The sequence below is a fragment of the Leucoraja erinacea genome, chromosome 37, assembly GCF_028641065.1.
Source record: "Leucoraja erinacea ecotype New England chromosome 37, Leri_hhj_1, whole genome shotgun sequence".
Lineage (NCBI taxonomy): Eukaryota > Metazoa > Chordata > Chondrichthyes > Rajiformes > Rajidae > Leucoraja > Leucoraja erinaceus.
Genome location: NC_073413.1, coordinates 3693802 through 3705650, shown reverse-complemented (window position 1 = coordinate 3705650; position 11849 = coordinate 3693802). Strand labels below are relative to the sequence as shown.

Genomic DNA, 11849 nt, shown 5'->3' with positions numbered 1-11849 from the left:
GGTTACGGAAACATCCTCGTAAAAATAAAAGTTCTTTGGTAAAAATCTTCTCCTCATTTTCAGAATTATAATTTATTAACACAAACTGTTCCCCCGCAACGTTGATTACACTGTGAGTCGGGTCGGGTCGGGTCGGGTCGGGTCGGGTCGGGTCGGGTCGGGTTACTAAAATGGATGAAAAAAAGGCCCGTTGCGTACTACACGTCAGCCCATTTAGCAGGAGTGGTCTATCTTGCTCCGCTATAGGATCTTTGGACACAAAGGTGCCGGAGCAGCTCCGCGGGTCGGGCGGCATATCCGGGAAAAGAAATGGGAGAAATGGGATGGGTGAAATGGGACGGGTGAAATGGGACGGGTGAAATTTCAGATCTGAAGAAGGACCCCGACCAGGAATTTCACCCGTGCTATTTTTGTCCCCAGAGATGCCGCCTGACCCGCGGACCTTGCGTCACCCTCCATTGCTCCAAGTTGCTCTTGTGCCCCTGTCCCACTTAGGGAATATTTTAGGCGACTACAGGCAGACTAGGTCACCGCGGTGTCGCCTGCACGGACGTGAATAATCTCCTCAGCCGCCTAAAAGAACCGTAGCGTCTTTCTACTCACCGCTGGATGTTGAAATGTTCTCAACTTTTCGCCGACAGTGGGCTTGGCTCCAGTGAGCGTAGCTCGACTTCTCCCGACGTAGGTGCTATCGTAGATTGGTGCTGGTGTTGACTTCGGTAAATTCGTACGTCAACCGGCAACCGAATTGTCCAACAATAGACAATAGACAATAGGTGCAGGAGTAGGCCATTCGGCCCTTCTAGGCAGCACCGTGATCATGGCTGATCATCCCCAATCAGTACCCCGTTCCTGCCTTCTCCCCATATCCCCTGACTCCGCTATCTTTAAGGGCCCTATCTATCTCTCTCTTGAAAGCATCCAGAGAACCGGCCTCTGCCGCCCACTGAGGCAGAGAATTCCACAGACTCACCACTCTCTGTGAGAAAAAGTGTTTCCTCGTCTCCGTTCTAAATGGCTTGCCCCTTATTCTTAAACTGTGTGTGGCCCCTGGTTCTGGACTCCCCCAAAATCGGGAACATGTTTCCTGCCTCTAGCGTGTCCAAACCCTGAACAATCTTATATGTTTAAGTAGGTAAGTTTATTGGCCAAGTATTCACACACAAGGTCGTGCCTTGTCTCAGGTGGGCGTTGGTGTGGTCGTAGATGGACGTCCAAATGGGTCGCCGGTTGTCGGTAGCTCGTTGGGGGAGGGGGGGGGTGCAGTCACTGGTTTAATCACCTAAGTGGGACAGGCCCATTGGTCTGTCGCTGACAATCTACAACATGAAGCTCCGTGAAATACTCACCCTAACTCCTTGTCCCTCTCTCTATCGCAGGTCTATCAAGCTACTCTGAAGAGAGCTCCGTCGACGGTCAGTATACCCGCTTCTCTCTGCGCCCCCCTCTCACCCTCAATGTCTATCTCTCTGGGGATAGGGGGCATAAGGTCATAAGTGATAGGAGTAGAATTAGGCCATTCGGCCCATCAAGTCTACTCCGCCGTTCAATCATGGCTGATCTATCTCTCCCTCCTAACCGCATTCTCCTGCCCTTCTCCTCATAACCACAGACACCCGTACTAATCAATAATCTATCTATCTCCAATATCCACCGACTTGGCCTCCACAGTCTTCTGCGGCAAAGAATTCCACAGATTCACCACCCTCTGACTGAAGAAATTCCTCCTTGTCTCCTTCCTAAAAGAACATCCTTTAATTCTGAGGCTGTGACCTCTGGTCCTAGACTCTCCCACTAGTGCAAACATCCTCTCCACATCCACTTTATCCAAGCTTTCATTATTCAGTATGTTTCAAAGAGGTCCCCCCTCATTCTTCCAAACTCTAGCGAGTGCAGGCCCAGTGCCAACAAACACTCTTCATAAGTCATAGAGTGATACAGCGTGGAAACAGGCCCTTCGGCCCAACTTGCCCACACTGGCCAACATGTCCCACCTACACTAATCTCACCTGCCTGTGCTTGGTCCATATCCCTCCAAACCTATCCATGTACCTGGCTAACTGTTTCTTAAACGTTGGGATAGTCCCAGCCTCAACTACCTCCTCTGGCAGCTTGTTCCATACACCCACCACCCTTTGTGTGAAGAAGTTATCCATTTCAGCCCTGTTAGAACATAGAACGTAGAACGTAGAATGTAGAACGTAGACTGTAGAACGTAGAACGTAGAACATAGACTGTAGAACGTAGACTGTAGAACGTAGAACGTAGACTGTAGAACGTAGACTGTAGAATGTAGAACGTAGAATGTAGACTGTAGAATGTAGAACGTGGAACGTAGACTGTAGAATGTAGAACGTGGAACGTAGACTGTAGAACGTAGACTGTAGAATGTAGAACGTGGAACGTAGACTGTAGAACGTAGACTGTAGAATGTAGAACGTGGAACGTAGACCATAGAACGTAGACCATAGAACGTAGACTGTAGAATGTAGACTGTAGAATGTAGAACGTAGAATGTAGACTGTAGAATGTAGAACATGGAACGTAGACTGTAGAATGTAGACTGTAGAACGTAGACTGTAGAATGTAGAACGTGGAACGTAGACTGTAGAACGTAGACTGTAGAACATAGAACGTAGACTGTAGAATGTAGAACGTGGAACGTAGACTGTAGAATGTAGAACGTAGAACGTAGACTGTAGAACGTAGACTGTAGAACGTAGACTGTAGAATGTAGAACGTGGAACGTAGACTGTAGAATGTAGAACGTGGAACGTAGACCATAGAACGTAGACTGTAGAACGTAGACTGTAGAACGTAGACTGTAGAATGTAGAACGTGGAACGTAGACTGTAGAACGTAGACTGTAGAATGTAGAACGTGGAACGTAGACCATAGAACGTAGACCATAGAACGTAGACTGTAGAATGTAGACTGTAGAACGTAGACTGTAGACTGTAGAACGTAGAATGTAGAACGTAGAACATGGAACGTAGACTGTAGAACGTAGACTGTAGACTGTAGAACGTAGAATGTAGAACGTAGACTGTAGAACGTAGAACGTAGACTGTAGAACGTAGACTGTAGAACGTAGACTGTAGAATGTAGAACGTAGACTGTAGAATGTAGAACGTAGACTGTAGAACGTAGACTGTAGAATGTAGAATGTAGACTGTAGAACGTAGACTGTAGAATGTAGAACGTAGACTGTAGAATGTAGAACGTAGACTGTAGAACGTAGACTGTAGACTGTAGAACGTAGACTGTAGAATGTAGAACGTGGAACGTAGAACATGGAACGTAGACTGTAGAATGTAGAACGTGGAACGTAGACTGTAGAACGTGGACTGTAGAACGTAGACTGTAGAACGTAGAACGTGGAACGTAGACTGTAGAACGTGGACTGTAGAACGTAGACTGTAGAACGTAGACCATCCAACTGTACAGGTGCAGGCCCTTCGCCCACAATATTTGTGCCAAACGTGATGCCAAGTTGGGAATGAAGGGAAGGGCAGTAGAGTTGCTGCCTGGCAGCTCCAGAGACCCCGTTCCCCCCTCCCATGCATAGATATATAAGAAGTAAAAGTGGGGCACTCCTACATCAGAAAACCATCGGGAGCTACGAGTTGATGATGCGATGACCCACCGCAGTTAGCGGCTGTTTGGGCAGCACGGTGGCACAGCTGTAGAGTTGTTGCCTCACAGCGCCAGGGACCCGGGGTTCGATCCCGATTACCGGTGCTGCCTGCACAGAGTTTGCATCATCGCCCCGTGGCCTGCGTGGGTTTTCTCCGGGTGCCCCGGTTTCCTGCCACACCCCAAAGAAGTGCGGGACCGCTGGGCTCCGCAGGGTGTTGAATGTATCCTCAATAAGGATTGTATCATAATTGTATAATAGTTTATTATGGATATATGTTTGTATTGTATTTATGGTGGTGGGTTCTGGCTTGTTTTATTGTAGTGTAAATATTATTTTTTAATAACTGAATAAATTTTTTGATTTAAAAAAAAAATAAATTTAAAAAAATGTGGAAATGTCAATCACTAGCAGTCACGGTGGCGCAGCAGTAGAGTTGCTGCCTTAAGCTGTAATGCCCCCGTCCCACTTAGGAAACCTGAACGGAAACCTCTGGAGACTTTGCGCCCCACCCAAGGTTTCCATGCGGTTCCCGGAGGTTTGCAGGTGGTTGACGGAGGTTGCAGGTAGTGGAAGCAGGTAGGGAGACTGACAAAAACCTCCGGGAACTGATCGGATCCACAGAAGATGATGGTTGGTGAATCTCGCTGCCTGGGGGTTTAGACTGTGGACTTTAGAGATACAGCGCGGAAACAGGACCTCCTGCCCGCTCGTGTGTAGGGAGGATAGACACAAACAGCTGGAGAAACTCAGCGGGACAGGCAGCGTCTCTGGAGGAAAGGGATAGGTGACCTTTTGGGTCATTGGAGGCCAGTCTGAAGAAAGGGCCACAGTTTAAGAATAAGGAGTAAGCCATTTAGAATGGAGACAAGGAAACATTTTTTCACACAGAGAGTTGTGAGTCTGTGGAATTCTCTGCCTCAGAGGGCGGTGGAGGCCGGTTCTCTGGATGCTTTCAAGAGAGAGCTAGATAGGGCTCTTAAAGATAGCGGAGTCAGGGGATATGGGGAGAAGGCAGGAACGGGGTACTGATTGGGGATGATCAGCCATGATCACATTGAATGGCAGTGGTGGCTCGAAGGGCCGAATGGCCTACTCCTGCACCTATTGTCTATTATCTATTGAAACGTCACCCATTCCTTCTCTCCTGAGATGCTGCCTGTCCCGCTGAGTTACTCCAGCACTCTGTGCCTAACATCTTTTGGTGCATGCATTAAAATTCTTTCCTTTCCCTTCCAGATTCTGCGGAGAAAGAGAGTCACTCTGCATCTCGAGGTATGGATATTTATATTTCAATGTCTCCTGGATAAGGATTGTAACATAGTTCTATAATAGTTTATTTAGGATGTATGTTTGTATTGTACCAGGGTGGAGGGTTCTAGTTTGTTTTATTGAAGAGTAAATATTATTTTTAATAATTGATTACATTTTTTGATTAAAAAAAAGATTGAAACTTGGTTGTATATTTGTTTGTCTTGCATTATGGTGGAGGGTTCTGGTTTGTTTTATTCTAGTGTAAATATTATTTTTAATAATTGATTTCATTTTTTGATAATTAAAAAAAAACATGTAATTTAAAAAAAACAGTGCCGAGATAAAGGGGGCGCTATTTAGTGCACGCTATAACGTTGAGGTCCCATGTCCGTGTCCCATCCTCAGTGCTCTCAGCAGCTGGATTGGGGAGGTGCCCACATCAGCCAGTGGCCAGATCTGAGGAAGGGCCACATGGGAGCTAGAGGAGGCACTGCTGAGAACAAAGGAGGCCCCGGGTGGGGGGGGGTTGAACTACCAAGAGGAGGGGGGGGGGGGGGGGGGGGGGGGAGGGGAGAGCAAAGGAGGTCCCGGCATGGGGGTACCATCTTAATAATAATAATATAATAATAAGTTTATTTATATAGCACATTTATAGTCAATTTTCATTGACCCCAAAGTGCTTTACATAATTTAAAAATCAGTTCCATACAAAGCATAAAGATGGGTTAACAAAATAATAAAATGCATAAACAGGACACAACATGTAACATAAACATCCACCACAGCATTCATCACTGTGGTGGAAGGCACAAAATATTTTGGCCGTCCTCCTCCATTTCCCCCCACCCCCCCGTGGACAAGACCAGAGTCCAGAGTCCAGTCCAGGATCTTGAGGGGAGGGAGGGTGGGGAGAGCAAAGGGGAATGGGAATGGTCGGGGGGGAAGGGAGAAAGTTATAAAACATTGTCTGCGCCCTTTAGGTGGCGGCCATTTGCATACCTCGGGCGTGTGCAAGGAACTGTGACTTGACAATAAACTATTCCATTCATTCATTCATTCATTCATTGGAGGGGGGGCGGGGGTGGGGGTCGTGAGTGTGAACACACACCTTTCTCCTTACACGGACTAATTTTAAATCTGTGAACCTGTCCGCGCCCGTTTTCCATTTCGTAATCAAAGGCCTCGTTCCCATTTCAGGTTCCAAGGAGAGCGGGGAGACGGAAATCAAAGTAGTGCTGGGATCCAGAGATGATGACGGTGGGTGGACCCGTGTGTCTGGGGATTGTTGGTCGGGAGCTGGGTCTGTGAGGATCAACCTCCATGTGTATTGTAACTGTAATTTTTTTTTAATTTTTTTAAAAAAATATTTAATATAATCTTTAAACATCTGCCTAAGAATACTGCCTATTCATCCTTCACCATTTTGCCTTTATAGATATGAATATAGTGCCGCAGAATTGTGCACCTATCCCCCCCCCCTCCCCCTTTTGTTTTGTTTTCTGTTTCTTGTTTTTTGTACTAAATTATATGTAGGCACTGAGTACGAGCTGTTTTTAATCTCATTGTACATGTATAGTGACAATAAATGGCATATCTATATATCTATCTAAGAAGGGCCCCAGCCCGATATGTCACCCATCCATTTTCTCCAGAGATGCTGCCCGACCCGCTGAGTTACTCCAGCACTAACACTGACGTCTAACATCCAGTGGTGGATGGATTGAAAATATTTCCTTTCCCTTCCAGATTCTGCGGAGAAAGAGAGTCGATCTGCATCTCGAGGTACGGATATTTATGAATTCAATGTCTCCCTGTAACATTCACTGGTGTACAATCCGTCCACACCTCGGCGGGTGAGGTTTAGAGGGATATGGGCCAAACGCGGGCAGGTGGGACTAGTGTAGATGCACAAAAAAAGGAAAGGCCATAGGAAAACAGGAGATCAGTCGCTCTGCCTGAACTTACCTGATCTCCCAGCTCCCCCTCCCATTCCCACACTGACCTTTCTGGCCAGGGCCTCCTCCACTGTCAAAGTGAGGCTAAATGTTCTTGTTCTCACCCAACACACAGCCAACAATGGCCTGTTTCCTGTATCATCGGGTTTTTTGTTGCGTATCTTTTATTCATTGTTCTTCATCTCTCCACATCATCGTCTATATCTCTCGGTTCCCTTTTCCCTAACGAGTCTGGAGAAGGGTCTCGACCCGGAACGTCACCCATTCCTTCTCTCCAGAGATGCTGCCTGTCCCGGCTGAGTTACTCCGGCGTTTTGTGTCTATCTTCGAGAGATATAGACGGTGATATAGGGAGAAATAGAACAAATGAGTCTTTTTCTTCTTGCGTGTGGCGGGCACAGCCTAAAGTTGGAGGACAACTTGTTCTATTTGATCTTAAATGATTGTGCATGCCAGGTTGATTGCATTCGTCGAAACAGAGCGGACCACGTGAAGGTTGCAATCACCCACCCCAAACAAATGAATGAATTAAGGGCCAGTCCCACTTTCAAGACCTAATTCACGACCTTTTTTACTCGTGGACATTTTTCATCATGCTGGAAAAAACGCCCTGACCTACTTGATGCCACGAGTACCTACGACCAGCATCACAGCCTACCTACGACCTCCTACGACCTCGTAACGACCATGCTGCGAGTATGAGTCACGGGCAAACTTGGCAGAGGTCGTGAATTGGGTCATGAAAGTGGAACAGGCCCTTAACATGCAAAAATTATTTTTAAAAAGGATAGTTAGCTGGGTAAGACTCACCTGGTGTGGCGTTGAAAAGGCTTTTGGAATGGCACATATAATATGCAGGGACTGAAGCGATATGGATCATGTACAGGTGGATAAGAGTTGGGCCTCAGCATAGACATTGTGGGTCGATGGGCCTGATCCTGTGCAGTACTGCTCTATGTTCTGTAGGGGAGCTGTTCATGGAGAGCTACTGAGATGGGCGCGGAGTAAAGTGTATGTGAGTGTGCTCAGAGACCTGCGCCCAGGGCCGGCCTTACGCCGTTTGGACCGATTGCTCCCAATTGGACCCCGCGCTAATTTTCCATATTTTGTACGGAAATACGAATTTGCGTTGTTAATTACAGATTTTAAAAAAAAACATTCGCCTTGTTAAAAACGAGCATGGATAAAAACCGCTGCAACGACCATCAGACAAAAACGATTTGTTAACTACCACTATTCGCACTTGTTAACAGCCAGTAGTTAACATGTAGTTATACAATGTGTCATCAATGCATCGATCCACATTCCTCAGTAAATGTAATTGTGTTTTGACCAAGTATTAATGACGCTGCGTTCCTTTGAATAAAATTCACGGGGGGTTACTGACAGTCAGACGGGAGTAGGAGAGATTCAGACTGTGTATAATCCATAGCACCTTAGTGTACAATTTCATAATATATACTAAATAACAGGGCTGACGGACCTTGGCTGGGAACCTAGGGCTCACCAAAATTGTTCCCAATTGGGCCCCGCACCCTCCTAAGGCCGGCCCTGCCTGCACCTAACGTAGACACACGTTGACACCGTGATCCTGCCACACTCACTCCCATTTTACGATGAGAAATTTCCTTTTTAATTTCAGATTCCAAGGAAAGTGGTGAAAGGAAAATCAAGCACCTTGGGTCCAGTGAAGATGATGGTTTGTAGATCTCGCTATAGGTTGGGGGGTGGGGGAGGGGAGGGGAGGGGGGAGAGAGGGGGGGGGATTATTGCCTCTTCTAACGAACAGGATCAAGCACCAGAATCACAGGAGACAACCCAACAGGGTCAACAGTTTGGCACGTGCTGGCAACGCACTTTTTCCAACGGAGCCGCTGCCTTCAAGGAGGTACGCGGATCCCGATGGTGGGGGTCAGCCGTGCGGTCCTGATGGGGATGCCTGGCTTCTACAGGGACTTGTTGAGAGTCTGGAACCTGGTTGCCGTTGACCGGGCCCCACCTCCGCCGGCGGAGGGTGACGGCCCGGGCGTGAGAGCAGCCGGTCCTTGTCCCACCCCATCGGGTGACCGGGGGGCTCAAACGAGTGGAGTACTTGTGGTTGAGCAAGCCCCCGCTCAGCCGGAAGTACTCATCGGACCCAGGCGCCGTAATCCAGCCCGGGAGCCGGTCGCACACAATTTGAGCCGCCTTTCCTCGACACCCTTCGTCTCCCTCCGAGACGCAGGGAGGCGTGTCCTGTACAGGCTCCTCCTCCACACCCTGCACTTCCTCGCCCTGGTCCACCGTCCGGACACCAAGTGGCGGTCAGTGTTGCCTTCCGGTCATGAGGGGGGCCCACGGTGGGGGTCCCTCTACGCAGGGATTCTCCCCCTCTACATTGGGGACCTGGGGTGGAGGGTATTGCACCGAGGAGTTCCCTGCAACCTGTTTCTCTCGCGGTTCACAGACTCACCAGCCGCCTGCCACTTTTGCGGGCTGGAAGAGTCTGTGTACCACGTGTACATGGAGTGCGTGAGGCTGTAGCCATTGTTTGAATATCTAAAGGGGCTGTTCCTTGCCTCTGGCTGCATTTTTCACCCACCATCCTCATCTTTGGACACCCCGTGCGTAGGGGAGAGGGTAGGGCTGAAGATGTCCAGGTTGGGTTGCTCCTGGGCCTGGCCAAGCTGGCCATCTGCGAGTCACGGCGCCAGACGGCGGAGGGCTCTACCCGGGCCGGCTGCCTGCCCCTTTTCCGGGGTTACGTCCATGCCCGGGTGGGGTTAGAAAGGGAATACGCCCTGTCTGTGGGCACCCTGAGGGAGTTCAGGGACCGCTGGGCTCCGCAGGGTGTTGAATGTATCCTCAATAAGGATTGTATCATAGTTGTATAGTAGTCTATTATGGATATATGTTTGTATTGTATTTATGGTGGTGGGTTCTGGCTTGTTTTATTGTAGTGTCAATATTGAATAAATTTTTTGATTAAAAAAAAACAGGGTCAACAGTTGACACCTTCTGGATAGAGAGGTAGAGTTGCTGCCTCACAGCGCCGGAGTCCCGGGTTCGATCCCGACCATGGGTGCTGTCTGTACGGAGTTTGCACGTTCTCCCCGCGACCAGCGTGGGTTTTCTCCGGGTGCACCGGTTTCCTCCCACACTCCAAAGACGCACAGGTTTCTAAGTCAACTGCCTTCTGTAAATTGTCCCCAGTGCGTGGGACATTGTTGGCTAGCGGGCTGATCGCTGGTCGGGTCCGGGCCGGCTCGGTGGGCCGAAGGGCCTGTTTCCGTGCTGTATCTCTAATCCACAGTGGTTCTTAACCTTCTTGACACCATTCGCGAACAAAATACTGTATGTGGTGTGTGTGCATTTGTTAGGTTCCTAAACGGGGGCTCAACAAATAGATATGTTATTTGTGTCCCCTTCATGACCCCCGGCAAAGACCCAAACGACCCCCCCCATAGGGGGTCACGACCCCCAGGTTAAGAACCACTGCTCTAAACTAAACTGAATTAAGTTCAGAGTTTCTGGTGAATAATCGAGGTGGGGGTGTCACCAGCCCTGGTGAAAGGTGTGTTGCTGTCCACAGGTATAGGGGGTACACTGTAAACTGTTTGAGTCACTGATCGGAAAACGCAAACCCTCTCCCTTCTGTTTCAGACTCTGCCGAGAACGAGAGTGGGCCGGATACTAAAGGTAGTTCTCCTGATCTGTAAACACCATGCCACCGGGTTAGGGTGAAATATTATATATACGGAAAGGGAGGTGATTTGAACTATTCTGACAGCGAGATCCAGCCAACGTCACAGAGTGGCAGATTCTAGGTCAGTAGGAGATGAGGAGGAATTTCTTTAGCCAGAGGGTGGTGAATCTGTGGAATTCATTGCCACAGACACAGTGGAGGCCAAGTCAGTGGGTATTTTTAAGGCGGAGATTGATAGATTCTTGATCAGTGCGGGTGTCAGAGGTTATGGGGACAAGGCAGGAGTATGGAGTTGAGAGGGAGAGATAGATCAGCCACGATTGAATAGCAGAATAGGTTCAATGGGCCAAATGTCCTAATTCCACTCTTATAACCTATGAACTAATGAACCTGTTCTAGTGTAGAAACAGATGCTGGTTGATGCACTAAAGGACAAAGTTTGCTGAAATAAATCAGCGGGTCAGGCAGCATCCTTGGAGAACATGGATAGGTGACATTTCGGGCTCGAGGCCCTTCTAGTCTATACACTGAAACTTTTTTTTCCCTTTCTTTCCAGAATCTGCAGAGAAAGAGAGTCACTCTGCATCTAGAGGTAAGGATATTTATTTTCACAAAGTATCCCTGTAACATTCACTGGTGGACAATCCATTGACAATTGCACTGAAGACCCTGTGTGAATGTAAATGGTTGAGGGTTGGCATGGACTCAATGGGCCGAAGGGCCTGTTTTCAACCTGTCTCTCTCGGTGACACAAACTTGGAGCCACTTGCACTCGTTGCAATGTCCTGGCGAACAGTCATACCCCAACATCGCTCTCCTATTTAGTCCGATGGTGGTGAATCTGTGGAATTCTTTGCCACAAGCCAAAGTCAGTGGATATTTTTAAGGCAGAGATAGAGAGATTCTTGATCAGTGCGGGTGTCAGGGGTTATGGGGAGAAGGCAGGAGAATGGGGTTAGGAGGGAGAGATAGATCAACCGTGATTGAATAGTGGAGTAGACTTGATGGGCCGAATGGCCTAATTCTGGTCCTATTCCTCATGAACATGGACTCATTGGACTATTGGGTGAAGGGAGAACAGCTCGTAGGGCGGCATGTTGGCGCAACGGTAGAGTTGCTGCCATGCAGCGCCCGGGACCTGGGTTTGATTCTGACCAGGGGTGCTATCTACGTTCTCCCTGTGACCGCGTGGGTTTTCTCCGGATGCTCCCATTTCCTCACACATTCCATAGACATACAGGTTTGTAGCTTAATTGGCTTTGGAAAAAATTGGGAAAAAGTGTCCCCAGTGTGTAGGATATTATTAGTGTATGCGGTG

General features: G+C 48.3%; 1 protein-coding gene across 1 annotated transcript in view; it reads left to right on the top strand.

The window, feature by feature from the left end:
- Positions 1 to 609: 609 nt before the first annotated feature.
- The window catches only part of LOC129713703 (glutamic acid-rich protein-like), a 59822-nt gene continuing 48582 nt past the window's right edge, over positions 610 to 11849 (top strand). Inside the window, exons 1-5 of the mRNA XM_055662954.1 lie at positions 610 to 655; positions 1380 to 1415; positions 4877 to 4912; positions 6089 to 6148; positions 6638 to 6673. Coding sequence (XP_055518929.1) covers positions 610 to 655; positions 1380 to 1415; positions 4877 to 4912; positions 6089 to 6148; positions 6638 to 6673 — 214 coding nt within the window. The remainder of the gene's footprint in view (positions 656 to 1379; positions 1416 to 4876; positions 4913 to 6088; positions 6149 to 6637; positions 6674 to 11849) is intronic.